Source organism: Botryllus schlosseri, chromosome 10 (genome assembly GCF_051294905.1).
Source record: "Botryllus schlosseri isolate E-star chromosome 10, Bs_hap1, whole genome shotgun sequence".
Classification (NCBI taxonomy): Eukaryota; Metazoa; Chordata; class Ascidiacea; order Stolidobranchia; family Styelidae; genus Botryllus; species Botryllus schlosseri.
In genome coordinates this window covers 9,796,042-9,816,726 of record NC_137245.1, presented here as the reverse complement: position 1 = coordinate 9,816,726, position 20,685 = coordinate 9,796,042, and the positions used below count along the sequence as shown (strand labels likewise).

The window sequence follows — 20,685 nt, the reverse complement described above, 5'->3', positions numbered from 1 at the left end:
GAGGGTTACCAATAACCAGAGGTGGTCGCAGTAACGAAGTACTTCTACGTTTTTGAAGTACTCAAGTAGTTTTTCTTTACTTCTGGTACTATCTCAAGTAGATCTGATTTCCTCTACTTCTACTTCGTAATATTTTGTGATCTACTTGCTTACTTTTCATACTTTCAGTTTGTCAAGAAGAAGTAGTTTAATCTCCCGATAGGAAAGATAGCCTGAGGAATTTCAGGACTGTTTTCACGGAGTACCAACATTTAAAATTCATAAAAGTCAAGTTATGCCCAGAAATTTTGTTGCGCTTCGCGCACATAAGTTACGTAGTGCAGTTATCCCGCTGTGATCACTCGTCCATGATATTTGGCTATGTCTCGGATAAGAAACTACTTCTTGTTGTGATTACTCGAGAGTCGAGACTTCTATATAAGTGTAGGTAACACGTGTTAGAGATTACTTTGATTATGAGACTCTATACGCAAACTACTGCAACGTTCTGAATAAACCATTGTAATGAGAATATCTGTTACGAAGAACCTCACCAAGAGCAACAGGCTATCTCCAATAAGCCGAGCACCAAGGCGTTTGGTTAGCTATACTTTTATACAGATCACCAGAGACACTATAAACAGTCAATTGCTGCAGTAGTGACAAATATGTGTCGACGGAAGTATCAGGGAATCAGGGAAAGTTAACCAATTCTACTTCTACTTCAAGTAGTTTTAGGTTGCTTGGAAGAAATACTTCTACTCGTACTTGATTAGATTTTTTCATCCCTACTTCTACATCTACTTGAGTAGCTTTCTCGACTACTTTGACCACCTCTGCCAATAACCACACAGAAGGATTTATCATCCTTTTTCAGGAAATTGAAAATGTCCTCCGAGGACACCTAAATGTCCTCCTTTTTGGCAATTCGTCCCCCTTTACAGCTTTTACAGCTAGACTAACGGACAGGGTCAACTGAAAATCGGCATAAATGACGCTAAATAGGTATGCGGACTTTCGAACGGGCCATTCGGGAGTTGAATCATCAGAGTGCTGATGCGATCGACCTTTTCGCAGCTGTTTCAGTTTCGGTAAACTAACTTCAATGATTTTCAAAAAGTATCCTCATTTCGGGATTAAAAAATATGGTAAACCTAAAAGGCTTTGTTCAGACATCTCGTAAACAGGGCGTATGAAATAGAATTATGTTTCGCAAGGCAGAGGATGTAAAATGTGATAGACAAGACACCGAGTGGCTTAGCAAGAGTGGTACTTGATGAGTTCAAGGTCGTATACTCTATTATCATAGCAATTTACAACGTAGCTACGTTGTAGATTAGTATGCTATTATAGTCGTTTACAGGTGTTATAACGACTATATGGTCGAACCAAATCACCTTGTCGACGTTAAGCCATAGCGTGCAAATGTTGCTGTGAGAGTGTTTGTTACCTGAATTAAAGGGGCACTGCGCTCTAAAAATGATGTGGTCTCAAATTGAAGGAAAAAACGAACAAAAATTTTTGGCCGCGGCCATTTCCTTCAGAACGCCACCGTAATGGAGCTGCAATTTATTGAAATTTCTACAAGACCAGCTGCCGCAGCTGCTTAACCCGTTACATGGCACGATATCTTCACCGTCGCACTTGCTCGACGCGATTAGGCAGTCACGCAGAGAACGAATTTTAGATAGTTGTCAGCCGATGTTATGAAGGAAATTTGTCTAAGTTTCGTTCTCTGCGTGACTGCCTTATCGCGTCGAGCAAGTGCGACGATGAAGACATCGTGCCATGTAACGGGTTAAAGAGCCGCAGCAGCTGGTCTTGTAGAAATTTCAATAAATTGCAGCTCCATTACGGTGGCGTTCTGAAGGAAATGGCTGCGGCCAAAAATTTTTGTTCGTTTTTACCTTCAATTTGAGACCATATATTTTTAGAGCGCAGTGCCCCTTTAACGATTTTTACGCTGAAATCCAACAAGCCGGAATTTCATAAAAAGGAAATCATGTTTCGAGAGGACCTCTAGCGTCGCCTGGCTATAGGCTATAAGGCTCTCTAAAAACTTGAAACTACTCATCAAACTTCACTCACACAAGAGCCATGCACACTGCACACGTGCACACTGAATGAAAAGTATATCGAAGTAAAGAGAATATAAAAGGCAAGCGACAAAATTAGTTGGCATGTGGCGAAAGGTGGGATCGATATGCTAGGTCCAGGTTCGTTCGTTCATGTTGGAACAAATCAATAGTAAAATGGCTAAAAGTGGATGTTGCATAGTCAGCACTATCAATGTCTTCTTGGCCAGAGGATGCTTGGCCGCAAGGATCGTATCGCATGGAACTGCGACATGGTGTTGTTGTATAAAGCTGCTAAATAATGCGGGTGGGTCTCGGACTGAACTGCTGGTGCCATATAAACAAATTACTATCAGAACATAAACTGACTTATAGACTCTTCCTTTTGAATCTAGAGCGGGAGAGTGTAAAGGTGATGCGTCCGGCTTCTCGATCGGTATAGGTCGTGGGTTCGATCCCCGGCCGGCATACCAAAGACTCGAAAAATGGTACCCACAGCTATTCTGCTAGGGCTCAGCAACCACGGATGGAGGAGAAAAAACGGGGGTGCAGACTAGGTGACCTTACGGTCGTATCGCGTCTCCGTCGTCAAAGCATCTCGATGGTGCAGGCGAAAAAGAATCTTTAGATTATGTGGAAAACCAACGTGTAATCTGCGCAAAAAGGTATTTTCAACTCCAGGTACCTTGCGTCATCACATGCAGCACCTACATCATCCGATGAAAAATGCCCGCCTGGTGCATTTGCCTATGGTGTATTTGTGGCTGGTGGAAGGAACAAAAGGTACACTTCCTCCAATTAATCTTCAGGGCCAAATTGTGATAATACAGAAGATGCAATACATTACCGATATACAAATTGATATGACACAATTCGAGCCTGCGCCAATGGTTGAGGACTATTACAAACTATATTCGAATTCAATTTCAATGAAACAAGGAGTTCGGTTAAGGTAAGACCAGAGAACATAAACAGACATTTTGCTATTAAATAACTTTACTATACTAGTTTACGACAACGTAAGCTGTGACCTTCGATCACTTCGTTTGCGGTGGGTCAATTTATTAGTGAGAGAACAATGGAGGCTCAGTAAAACGCACGATCATCGAATGATTGATCGCTCTCACGGGTTACACCAGCGTTTCGCCAACAATCCGACCATATGCAAGATACGGTTATTTTTATCGACACCTATTACTTGAAATTGACTCTTGAATTTTGCTCCGACTTACAAGTCAATCCACATTTCTGATACGCCGAGTCAAGACAAGTCATTTTAGCAAAGCGACTCGAGTCATCCCAGCACTGCCTGGGACTAGTTTGTGCCCATCGGTCCTTCTATATTAACATTTCGTAAAGTCACGCTCACAATTTCTCATCATTCAAGTACCTCTTCACGTTGACCGACATGACTCAACGCATCTCAAATGTTTATTACAGTCATTTAAGACAAAAACTGATGAAGTGCATACGTATTAGAAAAGTGATTTGCAAATTACAAAATCGCGATTATTTGATATCATGATATGTTGCAGTGGAGTACGAAATCATAACAAGGTTAATAACTAGATTACCTAAGCAAACAAGCAGCAGAACTCGCTATTCTGTAACATTGCACAGATGATAATAGACGTCGTCGGAAACACGAGTGGAATTCGTACACTTGACAAAGTCTTCCAAACGACACATTACAGATTCAGAATTACACACACACTTTTCCTCTCCGTTGTACAAAACTTTCACAAAATATTGCCACGATCCAGACACATTCTTCCGGTATAATTCGATGATTATATTTGACGCATAAACTGGCCAATCCGAAAATTCGATATCGAGCGCTAGTAGAATAGGAACAAGCGAGACGTCGTGACAGGAATACAAATTGATCAGTTTTCTTGGTTTGCCAGTAGTCTCGATTTCTTCCATATTCTGCAGCATCATATTCAAGAATTGCCCAACGATGACTGGGAGAGTAGTTCCACTACAAAAGTAAGCTCGCAAGATAAGAGGTGGACAGTAACGAAGTGCTTGTACATTTTGGAGTACGTTTGCCACAGGACAGGCACAACTAAAATAACGCCATAAATGAGACAAAAAAGTCAACACAAGAGTATTTCCCATAAAAATTTACAAATCCCGCGTTTTCAAGTAGGGTAATTGAAACTTTTTGAATTGGTGAAGTGTCCTCTTTCCCGGACCCCAAAATATGGTAACCCTACTAATGTTGAGCTCATTAATACCACGGTACGTCACAAACTGAGGTTCAAGAACAGTTTTGAAAATATCAGGGTGATGCCGTTCTGTGTGAATTGTATGTTTTCAATCCTAAAACGGGTGCAAAAATGTCGCCTTTTATTCAATGCGACAAATATAGCTCGGGTGTTCATGCACTCTGCTAAAATTACTGACAACGACAGATTCCTTGCTATCCGTTCTCCTTTAGTTTATAGAGAATTAGAATATATTAGTTAGGGCGACCATATATTGCAATCAGAATATGAGGACACTTTACGAAAGTTTGAAAAGCCATAATACCGGAGAAGAAAACTGGTGGTTTGCCAGCCCTGCCGTTCAGTACGTTGGAGTCAAATTTTGAAAGTATTTCAACTATTCTTTTTTTCGGAAATATAGGACATTCGGGGCTTTCGATTGGTAAAAGACGACACACAGTAACCCAGTTTTAGTGCACTAAATCTCAGTCTGAAATACTGAAATTTGGAATGGCAGCTGAGTTGAAGATCTAAACGTGAGATACGGTGTAAGCTAAACAACGGTACCGGTAGTACTTTTTACAGCACCAGCTACAGTTCAGAGCCGGTATTGGTTGTAGCGATTACCTAGCCCTACCAGGACAGGTTTGGGTATGAAAAAGTGAATTAAAATTTGCTACCAGTCTAGTTGCAGCAGGGACATTGTGGATAGGCCTACTACCGTTGTTCAGTTTATGCCATCTCTGGTGATTTCATTTTCCACTCACTGTCAGAGGCAGGGTTGTAACCGAATCACAAGTCAATCTCACTTTTATAGTTTTGACTCGAGCCAAGTTGAGTCATTCTCAATTGACCAACGAGTCAAGTTCGAGTCCAAGTCAGTGAATAGAGGCTCGAGTGCGAGTCATTGTTTTCACTGTTCAGTTTTGAGTTCAATCCGGTTCAACCACCTTTTTTCAAACTTTAGTCGAGAGGTATAGAATGGCTCGCATTCATAATATCGTAATTTTCCTCAGTGCCAAGAGTTTCTGGCCCTATTTTCCAAGTATCAGGACTGATAGACGAAATACCAATAATGTGGTGAGTTCTTCGAAGTTACAATGAAATATCTGTCTTGGCCGTCCTAGTCTCGAGCCATATCACTTGGTTCGAGTCATGAACAATGACTCGAGTACAAGTCGAGTCAATACAATACAAAAATTGACTCGACTCGAGTCACTTTTGCAAATGCGTAAAATGACTCGAGTCGATGAGTCACGATGAGTCATAAAAACCTTGACAGTCATAATGAGCTACGAAACAGTCACGGTCCAGAAATTTTGCAACTATTTTGGATGATGTGTAACCTGCATCATTTTCCTTGTGGACGCAAAAAGCATACGGTACCTATGTAAACTTTCAACATCATCAATACTGTCATGCTGTCAAAATATGCGGTACTCAGCTGAGAATCGAATCACCCAGGTACTCGATTTTGCCCAGCGCTAGTCAAAACATATACACTCATGCTAAATTGATATAATCCAGCCAACTCACTTGTCACCGACGTAGACATGCTTTACAAATTCAGTGACATCTTTCTGAATCACTTCCGCCAACCTGCTTCCGATAGCATCGTGTAGATTTGAACTCGAAACGCCTTCCTCCGTCTCAAGGTTATCCCGGAGATGCACCAGGTCCACCTTCTCGTCAGCGGGCAGTTCAAATACTTTTCTGATTTCAGCAGCCTATCATTGAAGTAAAACGTACATTAGCGATATGAAGAATTCGGTTAAAAAATGCCCAGACAAATGGTTACATATTGTATATTGAGACGACTTTTGCTTGTAAAGGCACTGATTTGAGTTAGCTTGTTTGTGACTCGCTTACAGTTGGGCAAAATCAAGTGATTCGATTTCGAGACGAGTATTCCAGTACCTGAGTACCACCTACTACAGTAAGTGACTTCAAAAAATGAAATGTCATCCAAATAATTTCATATATACGGATCAAACTATTTCGTAGTGCTTGTGACCATTTTGAGGGTCTATCAATACTTGATAGAAATGTCGTTTCACAAATATTCGCAGTCATATGCAACATGTTCTCGATGAGCACGGCGTACCGCCAACCGGGGTTTCGAATCTCTAACAGGGGTAATGGTCGAATGGAGTATTGAAATTGAAACTGTACCATAACTTCTGCTGTGACGATGTATATTTTTGTTACTCGAAAGAATGTTTCACACCACTCGACACGAATCATTACAATTGATACTCGACTAGAATTAGAGTACTTGGATCATTATGCCCACCCCAAGTTGAAATACTTATCAGTAACCGAACATGCTCAGAGATATGCCCGAGTCCGAGTTGACTAGAATATTTCTTACAGTATCGCTTAACGTGCAGGTTTACCTCGAGTTTCCCTTCTTATATAAAATAGATGCTCGTACCCTATTTTCAGAAGACGCAACACCATAACTGGTCCACGACGTGAGCAATTTTCGCAGAAGTTTGCAATTTTCGAAATTTGCAGCCAAAATTTCCTCTTCTCTGGGAGCAGTGTATATAGCAAGCGGCAGGGTAGGCTCATCGGAAAATAAACCTGCATAGATGGAGGAAACATTCAGGCAATTCAATTGCGGTCTACTTGCAACTAGGACCCATCAAACAGCAGTTGCGTAGAGAGTTTAGCACAATTAAATGCATAACAATTGTGGCTGACTTGCACCGTGACTTGGTCGGGTATTGAAAATGACCCGACTTGACTAGAATCAAATTCAAGTAAGATTTACTCGTGATTTGACAAAAACCTGGAGAGGATCTTCGGCACTGTTCCATTCATTTCTGAGAACCGGTGTAGCCTACTTAACTTTTTGGTGACATGCTGTATAGTTGTGTCCAGTGGAATTACCAGTTTTTTGACGTGGCAATATTTTGAATTTCTACTCGTAAAAGGCCGATTTTAGGAGAAAATGACGGATCACAATTTAGATATCAGTCACACCGTACTATCAACACAGAGAGATAAATAGTCAACACTGCTACTCAAGTAGAAGTTACCTGACCTGAAAACTGCTGATTCTAAAGTATTTACGGAAAATCATGCTGTGTTGACTAATAAAAGGTCATCTTTCCGGTCCTACTCCCAAAAGACCCGCTCGAACATCCACATATCCCTAGCAAAAGTGATGAAGGCTACTAATCCCAGAACTAGTTTACACTTTTTAAAATTTCAAAGCTAAAAAGTAATTAGCTTTCTCTGAAACCTTGGTAAAGTAGAAATGGAAGTAGTCTAAAGCTTAGGCGAGGGGCGTCCACCCTGTGGCCCGCAAGAAGGTTATGAGTGGCCCACGCGGTAACTCTCGAAATTAGTTATGTTTGCAAAAAATTAATTACCCAGGCAATTTATTTTGAACTTACCAATGCCAACCAATAATTTGATTAACCTGACCGCGAAATTTGGGACGTTGACGACTAAAATATTGGTTCCGACGCGTTGGCGTATAGCCAAGGGATCAGCTGTACAGACGTGACCCGCAATGTATACAAGTAGAAATATTATTGACTGGATTCATTCATTGACCTTGAAAAATTTGAGCACTTGGCGCGAAATGGTTGCACACTGAGTTTTCGTGACATAATTGTTATCGATTTTGTTGATGCGTAGTCAGGTAAGTCTTGTTTTCACCGTCACCCAATCCGGTTCTCTCCTATCGGACTACAAATGGTCATCAACATTCAAAGTGGTGGCCCGCGCATTGGTTCGTAAATCTCGAAAAGGTTGGCTTAGGCTAACTGCTGGAGTACGCAGTTCAAGCATGAAAATCACACTCAGGTACCCCAAGAAAGTAGCCTATTTCGTTACCGACCACATCTGTGAATAGATATCTAGAAACTAGATATCCCTGGAATAGATACTATACTACCATTTCAGATTGATGCCAAAAGGAAGTAAAACAAACCTGCTAACAAGCTTCGAGCCGAAGCTATCGTTCTCGGTACATTGGTCGTTCTCGTGTACACAGCATCCGCCATTTCATCGGCGTCTCGCGGAAGAAAACTCATCTCATTGACATACCGTTGACGTATGTATCTGCCCAATTGATACATTTGCTCCGCACCGCGCCTGGTCAGTGCCCCAGGACGGCACCCACCTTCCAACGGACCGGTCTTCTCCAATCTCGGGGATTCAACAATGCTATCAGAACCCAGCGGTAGAACTTTGAACTTGATGAATGTCTCAGGGCTGTGGTCGAGTAATGTAGGCTTATAGCTTGTAACAGGGGCGAAATGTGGAACTTTGATAGGTGTTCTAGCACCGTGACGAAAGACAACTTGAACGAAACACAACTCGTAGTCCTGGCGCATTTCAGACGCAGATAACGTATTTTCCCTCCATAAAGTTGCAGAACACGCAGCCACTGATGCGGCGAAAGCCGAACGAATAAACATGAGTATATTTTATGGATAAATTTATACTTCTTATTTTTCTGAAATGAATAATATAGACAGGAACTGTGAAGTTACAAAACATGGCATTTGAAGCTCAGAGAAAAAGCTGCAGTTTGGCATCAGACACGTCTGTAAATAGTACGGTATCAACACAGTAGCCTACTTTCTGCCTTCTATCAAACCAACACAGCAGAACAAATACATTTGCGCCGGCCATAAAAAACGGATTTTATGAGGGTACTCCATGATCGGTCAACTACATACAAAATTCCTTATCGGGTAGGAAGAACTTCACGAATGTCACTAAATATTTCATGCAACACGACCAGGCAATCGTGATAATTCAGAATACAAAGCAACTGTGGATAGTTCGATTTCATCATGGTACGACAATATGAAAGCATCAAAATCGTGATGTAACCTCATGCAGCATTATTGGTGATCACTTTTCACTTGATACTGAAGACGGTAATAATTATGCCTTGCTATTATCATACATTTTTATAAGTGATAAAGTTTTGTCAAATTATGTAGCTATTGCGGAAAAACCTTGTACGAAACGGTACATAAGTTACCTTATCTGCTGTCAAATTAGAGGAACAAACCATTGATATAGAAATAGGCAAACTAATGATATTTTAGGCCAATTTACTTGAAGTGAGCAAATTGGGGTACAGAACATTAGAAAGTAATTCCATAATGGTATTCAGTCTTTAGTACCGATAGGCAACTTGTTCCATTGATACCAGTGGAGTCTATTGGTTGTCATACAAGGATAAAAAATGTGTCAGCGCAAATCCATTCAATAAGAACTCCCTTCACCTAGAATTGTTACTGTAATTGGGTAGGCAATCGCCTACATAAATATTGCTAGTAAGATAATGTGCATACGAATGGGTTTGTAAATATCATCATGATTACGTCACGGCACTCAGTGATTCGAATAAAATGAAACTGGCTGAAAATCTATTACAACATCGATAGTTTCACTAGAAGTTCACCGATTCCACTAAGCAATGGGTTCTTGAACCTTTTCTAGAGCTGACCTATCTGTTCGAATGACTGCGTCGACATGAAAAAAATCCAAGCAAATTTGGGTAGCTGATGACTTAAAAACCTCATTGCCAACTGGTCTGGTAATCACATTCGTCCAGCTCTCGTCACGGCCTGACACCAGTTGGGATGCAATTACTGGTGTTTGCATTGTCTGTGTGGCTATTATGACGCGTGGTCAGCATTGAAAATAGACAAACATAAAGACAGACCTTATAAATAATGTAGTTTTATAGCTTAGAGTTGTAGTAATTACAATATTGGCCTTTCATGGACCCCTTAAAGCTAGTCCGCATACACCCAAGGGGTTCATGGACCCGCGTTTAATAAATGAACATAAATGCGGAAACATCGAAATGAGTGACTGAGCGTGTAATTTGTAAGCAGTGACCTAGGACAACATAAATATCAATTTTCTAATACATGTATTGTAACTCAATTATTTCCTACATTTGCACACTTTTGTAAATACCGTTCCATGGGTAAACGCACGTGGTCTAACCAGCTTACAAAGCGACTCAACGGACAAAACGGAGAGACTTGATCAGCGATACATTGCTCTTCGCCATTGTACAGAAGTTTTACATAATACCGGTCTTCGTCGGTAACACAGCCCGTATCTTCATAGAGCTCGAGTATAAGATGAGACGCATACGGAGGCCACGAATCGCACGGAATCCCAAACGCGCAAAGTAACGGTACAAGCGTGGTATCGTGACCCGAGTACAGGCTAAATTTTGTGCTTGAATCGTCCGAGTTTCTAGCGCGATTCTCCATGTTTGTGAGTAAAATATCCAGAAAAGGTCCGATGGCCAGCTTCAAAGTTTGACTTCTGAAAGAACGGTACAAACATTCATTCAGTCGTAAGGTGGCCAAAGCAGTCGGCATTGCTACAAGTACGTAGCAGTAAAGTAATATTTCAAGAGAATATTGGAGGGACGGAACATCAAATTACAATTGAATAATATATTCATATTGAAATATGCCCAAATATTTTCGTCTGACACTCAGCAACTAGTAGAGATTTCAAAAGAACTTACAGTGGAGTGATAGGACTGTTTATATACAAAGATCTTTTGCCCATATCATTGCACTTTGCGGTAATGCTGTGGGTTGATCACAACTTCACATACGGTAAATGTCATTTCAACTGACGAAGTATTACATGTTTTGCATGTTGTGTCATGACAAATCAAGCTTTGTAGTGGAAAAGAGTATTGAAACTATAATTCTCATTGATAAGTTATCTTTTTATGGAAACAACCGTCACAATACCCAAAGTACAAGTACAGTATTGCTTTAAATACTGTTAGGTAGAAGTGAAAGTAGCCTGTAAGATAATGACTTTGGGGTTAAGTAGTGCAAAGCCTCCTTGAGCAGTTGAGCACTCTCAAAAAGCAGATGCGCTTCGTTACCGACCACCTCTGTCCTCTACTGTCAGAGGTATCATGATAAAACTACCATAACAGTCGACCATACCTCAGCTCCGGTATGCCAGCAAATGCCGCTTTGAGAATCCTTATAGAACCAGCCCCGAGAAGAGTCCTTGCGCTGGAATCCAGCGTATCGTACGGAGAAGGTTTATTGTGAGCTTCTGCAGCTACGAAGTTATCTTTCAACGCAATAAGATTAACGTCTGCTCCATCCGGTACTCTCAGCTTCTTGCCGATTTCATTTTTCTACAACAGAACACGCTATCTTACACCTAAACTGAAGGTGTGTGAATTGGCCATGAAGGCACATACTATCTCGGTGATGCCTTGCACTTTGTCAGGTTCCAACCATGCCCATCGCGTCATGTTTTGCAGCTGCGCACAGGAGGTGTAGTTTGGATATATCATTTCGTGTTCGGCAGAGGTCACATGGATAGTGATTGGTTCAGAACCGTACTCATTCACCAGACCTGTCCAAGGCAAGATTGAAGACATAACTATTGACATCCATTATCTAAATCTAAAAACGTTGGGCAATCACAAATTTCAAGTTCAGCCAAGAAATTTCCAAGTAGCCTACCATTAGGATTACTTGTCACCTGCGTAGTTGACAATGATGCATTTTATGTGAGGTCAAATCAACTGAAATTCTTCAATTCTAATTCTATTTAGATGCATAAGAATGTTGAATATCCTGACCGTCACAGAAGTTGAGTTTTCAGTCAAACATATTTCTAGCAGTGATAATGTGTTAGTCTCAAAGACGCACTACACCTGGGCAGTTTTATAAGATTCCAGTCAGTGGTTCTTAACTGATGTGCCGCAGCACTCTAGTGCGCCGACTAGACTGCTCAGGGGTGTCGCGACAAAATGTGGCAAACAAACTCGCCACTTAGGGTACGGTACTCAAAGTGCGATAGGGTGCCACGAACTATTTTTCCCTTTGAGAGGGTGCTATGAGGTTGAAGAGGTTGAGAACCACTGACTCAAGCGTTTGACAAGTAAAATTTGAAGACTCGCCATCTCAAACCTATTAGTGCTCAGATTAGTACGTCAGAGAATGATATTAGTACTTGAGCATCACCTGCCAGGACTGATCTTGCCGAAAACACCGTCCTTGCAACATGCGTCGATCGTACATAGAGATCCCTCTTCATTTCGGAAAAATCCGCAGAGAGAAACTTCTGATCTTCCACATATCGTTTTCTCAGATTCCTGCCGAGTTCATAGCATTGCTCCGCGCCGACACTCGTTAACTGCCCCCACATGCAACCTCCATCAAGAAAACCTTTTTTGATGTAGGATTCATCAAGCAAACTTCGCGGCACCCTGTCGTCTATCAACGACGCGAGTTTGTAGTTTACGTGCGTATTCGCGGGATGATTCATAAGTCCTTGTTCGTATGAGATCTTTGGAAGGAACGGCACATCGTACAACGGGGTTCTGGCACCGTGACGGAAAATGACTTGAACCTGGCATAGTTTGTATTTCGGCGCGTGCTGGGCGGCTAGCAGGTGGCCGCTTTTCAAAAGTATCACGGAACATGCTGTTGCAGTAGCTGCAAGCGAAAGTTTGGAGAACATGCTCAACATTAAAGGATTACTCTGCCACGCAAAATTTCACAGAGGTATACTCAAGCTGCATTATGCAATTCTGGAATGGGAATAGCAGGGGAAGGGGTGCATCTATTCAGTCAAATATTTAATCAGTCTTATAATAAGCATCATTGCCAATGTGGCAACTATCCCGTTAACTCTTCCAGTAAGGAAATATTTCATTATTCTACTGGACCTGGACTGGCAATGTAGCACCAATACGGTTACTATCTCGACCTTTCCAAGAACAAGAATCGGGCCGTGAGTCGTTTATAATCACTCATTTATTCTATGAATGAAACACTCATGTCAATGTCACACAAAACTTCTTGCCGAGTCTGGACGTGACGCGTGAGGCGTGAGTATAGAAAAGAGAGAACTGCGAATATTTATTGATGCGGCTCGAATATAATGAAATATTTACTATTTCTTCCTGTTCCTGCAACCCACTTACTTACACCTGCGTACGCTAGACTTCGTAACGGTAAACCGGTTTTCGGCTTAACGTAGCGATCTATATTTATTATTTGTAGACACCAAAAATGCCGAAATTCATTGCATTATCCGGGCATCCCTAAAAAGCGGAATCCGGACACCAAAAAGCGGAAACAGCGGAAGCGGAACCCGAAAATGATGATTCCTAAAAGACAGAAATAGCGGGGACATCGGAAAAGTCGACCATACGAGTTTGGGGTGAATTTGGCGGAACATTCGTCATCGATGACATGGCGGAAGTTGATAGTGACATAATACGCTGGAAGTGTAATCCAAATAAACGGAAACGAAGCGTACCGGAAGAATTCGAAGCAGGGAAACAGTGGAAAAGTGAACCATACGATTTTGAGGCGAATTTGGTGGAATATTGCCCATCGATTACTCGGAGGAATTTCATGCTGACAAAATATACTGAAAGTGGAATCGAAATGTACGGAAACTCGAGTGTAGTAGAAGCAATTTCTAAACGGCGGAAACACCGTCAAAGTCAATTGTACTATAGGTAACTAACCAACGGTAAGTTAGTTATCTATAATTGTACAGAACAGTCTTAGCGAAAATGGTGTTTATTCTCACCGGTGCATGTGTGTAATCTCACCCGTGCCCCGAGAAAATGTGCTTAACACGGTCGACGTACAACAAAAATTAAGGTATCCAAATTACGAGTGTGGGACAATCGATGGTTATATATTTTTTATATATATTTTTATATAGCTCAGTGTTTTTACCTCGAAACACACAATGTAAGATGCGATGCAATGAAGATACATGGGAGAATGTCGAAACGACTATAAGTAGGCCTACGTCCTTCAAGTTGCCACACCCCTCAACCTGATGCAGGTTTTCATCTTCATCCTTCTTTTTTTAGGCCTCGTCGCACATGTCATTCTTTTCCTTGGAATGTTCCTTGATCGGGTCGTTCACTGTTTTTATTACTAGTACTACCATATTCAATCCCTATAGACAATAAATTATCACGGAAGTGCGGCCTGTTCTACAGCCTTAGACGCTTATGCCAGCCTAGGTTCTTTTGATACTTTTTAAACCAGGGGCGGCAACTTCTCTGGTCGGCGGGCCGGACATAGGAAAATTGAGTACTTGGCGGGCCGGATTGCTGAATCGATACATTATTCGCCCATTTATCCACATATAGGCCTACAAGGAATAAATCGTATTTAATGAATGTATTTTACCAGGGTTGTAACCAAGTCACATGGTTCCGAGTCACGAGTCAATCTTACTTTTGTGGTATTGACTCGAGTCAAGTCGAGTCATTTTCAATTCATCACCGAGTCGAGTCCGAGTCCAATAAGTCACCGCTTAAAGGGTCAAGTCCGAGTCATAGTGTTATGACTCGAGTCCGAGTCCAAGTCACTGCATTGAAGTCATGTTCAACTCATGTTTTCAATCCTGAATTAGCTTATAGCTTATAGAGAATCAACGAATTCACGTCTGCATACTATCTGATATAGAACCAACGAGGTCACGTCTAGATACCAGCTGATAGAGAATCAACAGATGCATGTTTATGTAGAGGCGGTACAGTTTTTCTTTCACACTATCGGGTGGTTGACTAAAAAAAGGTCAGCCTTCCTGCTCAGCTCCCGAAATAGCCGCCGGAGCGTTACTACTATGAGAGGAAATTTTGGAGATTTTCGAATTTTACCGGCTACCTCATGATATTGTTATATTGTGTAAAAATATGATTCATAGCAAAATTGGCTCAATTCCAACTAGAAAAAGCGAATTTATTAGAGTAGAATATTTCGGATATGAAAAAATAGTCGGCCTACTACTAATATGTAATTATATTATATGAAAGAATTTCTCACTAAAAACACTCCATTTATTTTCAAATAGAATTTTCTCCTCTCATATCATTGATTCAACATTTTAAAATTAAGTCAAATTCAGTTTTTATGCAACATAACAATTTTATAAAGTATAGCCACCCAGTAAAATAAAAAAGAAGTTATTTTTAAACAGTCCTATTGTACAAACATCACAAAACATTAGCCGTTCATTATTACTCACGTGCACAATGCACATACCTAACAAAACGTCAAATGGACGGAGGGTATTGTGTGTTTTCACAGACAGCAAATCAAATCATTGAGTTACACTTCAAAAATACTAAAGTGGAAAGGAGATCCTCATATATATGTTATAGCGGCATGGCCTTGGAATAAATCCACATCTACTGAATTCACGTTCCACTGGTGCACTAGATACAGGAATTGACAAGCATTTTTGAACCACATTGAAGAGCATTTGATACTCATTCTTTTCATTCATTTCTTTCGTCAGATGCGTTGATCCAGCCATTACGATTCGCAAATTTCTTCATCTTCAAGTCATATAAAGTAAGCCGATTCAATGACTTGGGTCGAGTCATGCGTAATGACTCGAGTACAAGTCGAGTCAATCTATATATTGACTCGAGTCGAGTCGAGTCATTTTCCCATTTCAAGAAAATGACTCGAGTCAAGTCGAGTCACAAAAAATCGTGACTCGAGTCATTATACAACCCTGTATTTTGCCGACAGCAATGTCACTTCAAAGCCATTTCTCGCCGATAGTGACGAAGACAATGTGGATTTGCGAATAGCATTGTCATACACAGGGCCGTAACAGCACTTTGTCAGCCCCCCCCAAACGTTGGTCTTGGGCCCCCATAGGGTGATAAATAACCGAACTTCTGGGGGGCTTCGGCCCCCCAGAACCCCCTTGTATACCCGCTCATTGGGGCTACTTGTCATCAAGATTTGGGATCCGTTTAGTGGGCCTCCCCTTCTCGCCTAGACGCGCGAAGCGCGAAAAATTTCAAGAATACATGATTGACAGAAACGAAACAGCACTTCGTCAGGTCCCATAAAAACTTGGGTCTTGGGCTCCCATAGGGTGATAAACCGACCCCCCTCCATCCCATCTTGTTGATCGCTTTTGCCACGAATTTTCGATAATTATTGATAAAATCGGTCAATAAGATCAGAAATTGCATATATATTCCTATCAATTTCTTGTCCTCTCTACTCACTTTATCAAATTTACCGGTAGAGCTGAGTGATAGGTGTCTTGGAAACTGTAGGGCCAGTCAGTCATTTAGGCGCCTAGGCTATGAAAAATGAAAGCTATATGTATTTTGTATATAGCCTACAACGAAGTTTTCGGTCAGCGTAAGGGCAGTCCTTTTCGATCAAGGTTTTTACGCTGCCGATCGTTCTGGCACAATTCTTGGAGTCGCACGTAATATGTCCTAAATCGTTATATGTCTTGGTGCGTCGTGTCGCGGTATTGGCCAACGCCGATATGTCCATTGCTAAAAATCTTTCGTGTGAGGGAAGAGTACCAGAAAATTAGGATATTTTGCACCTTGAAATCGCGACTAGCGCGAAAATTTTTTTAAAAGTTGCACATATTTTCAAAAAATACTCTATAATTTATGCTAATTCACGAAATAATTTTGGGCCCCCTTCGAGCTCGGCCCCCCCCCCAATTGGGGGTTTTGGGGTGCGGCAGTTACGGCCCTGGTCATACAGGCGCCGCCATGTCTGCTTCTCTCTGATCAATCAACACACGATGCAATCCTTAATAAAAGATTTCAAGGCGTTCGATAAGGCCGGTACCCCAAATTTACCAATATATCAATTCATTTGGGTTGAGTGATAGCATCGTTGTTGAACTGTGTGGCCTAGTTAATCTCGATACTTGATTCATGCGGCCCGCGTCCTCTACGAAATTTGAAAAGTGCCTGCGACCCGTTTTGAGTTGGTAAGCGGTGTCTTACAAAAGCCTAGAAGTGTGACGTGCGAGGGAGATATTGTAGTGGTTACAATAAGCGCCCACTAAGCAGATCCCAGTCAGAGGTTTATCTGGGCTCCTCCTCCCCTGCCGTTTCCGTTCTTACGGCGACGAAAAAGACCCGACGAAGAAAGCATTCACAAGGAATGGAATGAATACTAGTACAAAGGGCCGCGGCTTCAAAAAAAATATCAACTTCGAAAAGAACTGTGACATCGGGCATTCTAGGCCGAGGTGGATGTTAGAGTAAAGGATCGCTATTAATGCGTGTCATTCGACGTCCTCCTCAGTGACGTGCGGTCCAATGAGGCAGGTGAGGCGATGCCTCACCTGTCGCCAGGGCAAATAAATGAAAATTGTGAAAACCCTCCATGAGTCGGTGATTATTGATATATTATATATTACTGTAGCTACGCTGTAAATTGCTATGGTTCGGCGATTTATTGAAAGTTTCCCAGCCGTAGTCCTGGTTCTTGTCCGGTTTTAGAAACGGATCCCAGTCGTATCCGGGCAGTGCTATCCCCACCTTGCGACACAGTGCCAGTCATTCTAACAGAACAGTGACAAATACGCGTTGACAATTTTTGAGTAAATAGCCGTAAAACACAAGTATAGCGGCGCATTTAATACAATGGATGTTATTTGTCGTCCTAAACCGTCCCAATACGTCTGTCACGACACCAGCTTCCGATTTCAAAAGCTTTTGCCAAATCTCTGGCCACAGATGGCGCTGTAAACTTTTCGCCAGACCTGCGTGGATTCATCTCGGTCTTTTTGGACAACACGATGGGTGACGCTTTCACGAGTGTTAAGGTGATCGACGCAAATAACCATTTGCTCGGTCGCCTAGCCGCTATTATAGCGAAGTCGCTGCTTAACGGTCAGAAAATAGTGGTGGTCAGATGCGAGGGCATCGTGATATCCGGTAACTTCTACCGAAACAAGCTCAAGTACTTGGACTTTCTCAGGAAACGCATCAACACCAACCCGAAACGGGGCCCGTTTCACTTCCGCGCGCCGTCTAAAATCCTATGGAGGACAGTACGCGGCATGCTGCCGCACAAGCTAAAGAGAGGTGATGCGGCCCTCAACCGTATGAAGTGTTTTGAAGGTGTTCCTCCGCCGTATGACAGGAAAAAAAGGATGATCATCCCATCGGCTTTGAAAGTAATCAAGCTGAAGCCAGGTAGAAGATTCGCTCCGTTGGCCAGACTCTCACATGAAGTCGGGTGGAAATACAAGGGTGTCGTCGAGGCGCTCGAAGTAAAACGCAAAGCCCGCGCTAAGGAGGCTTGGGAGCGGAAGAAGAAAATGGTCGCGCTTAGAAAGAAAGCGGCCGAAAATGTGTCGAGTCAAATCGCTAGTATTGATGCTCAGATCACGGCGATGGGCTGTTATACCTGTTGAAAGCTTGATTAAAAAAATAAGTAAACATACGGTTTGTTTTCTATTTATTCAGACAGCTTCCATTGGTAATTCTGTGAGACGTTATCCGAGGTTATCTGCCGCAGTTGAGTTATAGATATATAGTTGCCTGTTAACTATACATCTTCTGTGATTTGCTCCAGTATTGAATACTATCATGACTGATTCTTATGACAGTGAGAGGCTTGCCGCAGAAATCAGCGCGTTGTGTCAAGTTTTCAGACCCTGTTTATAGTTTGCCTTCTGAACGGAGTTGTTGGTAGTCAGGATCCTAAAAATATTCATAACTGCTGCAAGTGCGCCCATGGCTCCGATTCACAAGTCAATCTCAGTTTCATAGTTTGACTCGAGTCTTTCGATTCACCACTGAGTCAAGTCCGAGTAATGGTATTATGACTCGAGTCATTGTGTTGACTACTCAGTTTCCAGTTAGTCTTGTTGTTAAACCCACATTTTATAACTCTGTTTGGTGATATCGAATGGTTAGCATGTATAATATACTAATTTTCCTCATTAGCAGTTTCTGGTCGCATTTTCAAGTACCAGTACCAATATACGAAATCCCAATAGTGTGGTTACTCAACTATTCTTTAGAATTTCAATGAAATGTCGGTCTTGGCTGTCTCAGCCTCAAGTTCAAGTTGAGTCAACACACAGATTTACTCGAGTCGTCAGAAAATCTTGGGTCGAGTCATTACAACCCTGGGTTTTACCCCAGACTGGAAACTGGTTGTTTTCAGCGATAAATTGCATATGACAAGGGTTTCAAGTGTATAATACAGGGCAGTGCCTGGTAACCTGACGGTTACACCTGAATAACGTGTTGGTAGAGTAAGCAAGACGTCCATTGCACTGGAAGTTTCCAAATGTTTTATGTAGACATCACAGCATAACCATTCCTACCATGGTCTATTCATGGAGTCGACGTTGCTTGCTGGCAATAAATAAATTTTACAGGCTGCTGCACAACATTGATTCAATGACAAATACGTCTTGTGTATCAACATGGAATTATGGAGTAAATGAAAATAACCACTGCCTTCCGTATTGTAATACCAAAGCCCACAGAGGAACTGAATATCGCCAGTACGTTATGAAAGAAGGAAACGAAACTGCTAGATGTGGTGGAAGTGAAAAAGACTATTTTGTCGGATTGGTAAATGTAGTAGACTTGTTGTCCAACATACTGCAGTCTGTGATTGCAGACTGTTGGGTACAAAGTGGATGTATGACAGGTATTTCTGGAGTCGAATTAAAAAAATGATCTTTTTTTTCAACCCTGATAATCCAAAGTGAAAGCGGATATTTCGGGAGTCAAAACAACTATTTTTTAGTCAACACGGTGAGATTAGCCTCTCCAACTATAAAAATGCTCATTTTCTTGTCCGCTATTGTCACTTTTGCAGCCTGTGGTAACCTTAACGTAAATATTCATGTGGGAACAAAGTAACGTGTCTGACAGGGTAAAAAAGTGTACACTCCCCTATGAAGAATGCAATTTTTACTGCATTATTCTAGCAGGACATGCTCTCGATTTCTGGGTAGTAGTACTTTATTTGATAGATTGACTCTGATAGAAAAATATATTGTCAACAGAAAACGTCTATTTCTTCTTCGATTTCCCTTTCTTCTTGTCGGTGCTCGCTCTCGAGGTCGATCTCCGGTGCGCCTCTGGTGTGGAAGGTTTGACAGGCGATTCAGACTTCAACTGTGCAATACAAAAACATTGGCTCGATGTCAGCGAGATAGTGTAATGGTTGTGCGTCCGGCTTCTCGATCGGTAGGTCGGGGGTTGGATCCCCGGCCAGGTCAGACCAAAGACTAGAAAACTGGTATCCGCGGCTATCCTGCTAGGCGCTCAGCAATCACGGATAGCATGGAGGAGAAAAAAACCGGGGGTGCAGACTAGATGACCTTACTATAAAGGCCGTATCGCATCTCCGTCGTCAAAGCATCCCGATGGTGCAGGCGAAAAAGAATACCATCTCTCTCTCTTATGATATATATATTCTATTATATCCGAGCCAACCGTAACGTTCAGCTGAAGGCGGTGAAATTAGTTATCACGGGTACTCCAGTTAAGTGCCGCTGTTAATTTCCGGTAATTTCAAGGACATGTCAAGACTGCTTCAGTGAAAGCAGAAGGTGAAGTTTCAAGAAGTAAGTTACATGGGACGTCACAC

General features: G+C 41.8%; 4 protein-coding genes across 5 annotated transcripts in view; 1 reads left to right on the top strand and 3 right to left on the bottom strand.

Annotated features, from left to right (window-relative positions):
- Window positions 1–3,467: 3,467 nt before the first annotated feature.
- LOC145448132 (lysophosphatidic acid phosphatase type 6-like) lies at window positions 3,468–8,700 on the bottom strand. The gene is made up of 4 exons (XM_080326458.1): window positions 8,211–8,700; window positions 6,699–6,850; window positions 5,801–5,991; window positions 3,468–4,035 (listed from the first exon to the last, which is right to left on the bottom strand). The coding sequence occupies exons 1-4, from the start codon at window positions 8,698–8,700 to the stop codon at window positions 3,654–3,656; spliced, it is 1,215 nt and encodes a 404-aa protein (XP_080182584.1). The 3' UTR covers window positions 3,468–3,653.
- Window positions 8,701–9,773: 1,073 nt separating this feature from the next.
- LOC145448131 (lysophosphatidic acid phosphatase type 6-like) lies at window positions 9,774–12,823 on the bottom strand. Its single transcript, XM_080326457.1, has 4 exons — window positions 12,271–12,823; window positions 11,499–11,656; window positions 11,233–11,432; window positions 9,774–10,585 (listed from the first exon to the last, which is right to left on the bottom strand). Exons 1-4 carry the CDS (start codon window positions 12,776–12,778, stop codon window positions 10,189–10,191), a joined length of 1,263 nt encoding a protein of 420 aa, XP_080182583.1. The 5' UTR covers window positions 12,779–12,823; the 3' UTR covers window positions 9,774–10,188.
- Window positions 12,824–17,833: 5,010 nt separating this feature from the next.
- On the top strand, window positions 17,834–18,511 carry LOC145448134 (large ribosomal subunit protein uL13-like). Its single transcript, XM_080326460.1, has one exon. The coding sequence runs from the start codon at window positions 17,864–17,866 to the stop codon at window positions 18,482–18,484; it is 621 nt and encodes a 206-aa protein (XP_080182586.1). The 5' UTR covers window positions 17,834–17,863; the 3' UTR covers window positions 18,485–18,511.
- A 1,525-nt stretch (window positions 18,512–20,036) lies between these two features.
- Window positions 20,037–20,685, bottom strand: part of LOC145448128 (axonemal dynein light chain domain-containing protein 1-like) — a 37,210-nt gene continuing 36,561 nt past the window's right edge. For both annotated transcript variants that reach the window (XM_080326452.1, XM_080326453.1), the window contains exon 26: window positions 20,037–20,210. In XM_080326452.1, the coding sequence (XP_080182578.1) occupies window positions 20,106–20,210 (105 nt within the window). In that variant the 3' untranslated portion in view covers window positions 20,037–20,105. The remainder of the gene's footprint in view (window positions 20,211–20,685) is intronic.

What these genes read in the sequence shown, in the direction of transcription:
- LOC145448134 (XM_080326460.1), top strand. Translation starts at nt 17,864, where the DNA reads ATGGGTGACGCTTTCACGAGTGTTAAGGTGATCGACGCAAATAACCAT.
- LOC145448131 (XM_080326457.1), bottom strand. Translation starts at nt 12,778, where the DNA reads ATGTTGAGCATGTTCTCCAAACTTTCGCTTGCAGCTACTGCAACAGCA. An exon ending in TGCAAGGCATCACCGAGATA is followed by an intron (nt 11,433 to 11,498) that starts GTATGTGCCTTC and finishes GTTCTGTTGTAG; the next exon opens with AAAAATGAAATCGGCAAGAA. An exon ending in GCTGGCATACCGGAGCTGAG is followed by an intron (nt 10,586 to 11,232) that starts GTATGGTCGACT and finishes CCGTTCTTTCAG; the next exon opens with AAGTCAAACTTTGAAGCTGG.
- LOC145448132 (XM_080326458.1), bottom strand. Translation starts at nt 8,700, where the DNA reads ATGTTTATTCGTTCGGCTTTCGCCGCATCAGTGGCTGCGTGTTCTGCA. An exon ending in GGCTCGAAGCTTGTTAGCAG is followed by an intron (nt 6,851 to 8,210) that starts GTTTGTTTTACT and finishes CCATCTATGCAG; the next exon opens with GTTTATTTTCCGATGAGCCT. An exon ending in CATGTCTACGTCGGTGACAA is followed by an intron (nt 4,036 to 5,800) that starts GTGAGTTGGCTG and finishes TTACTTTTGTAG; the next exon opens with TGGAACTACTCTCCCAGTCA.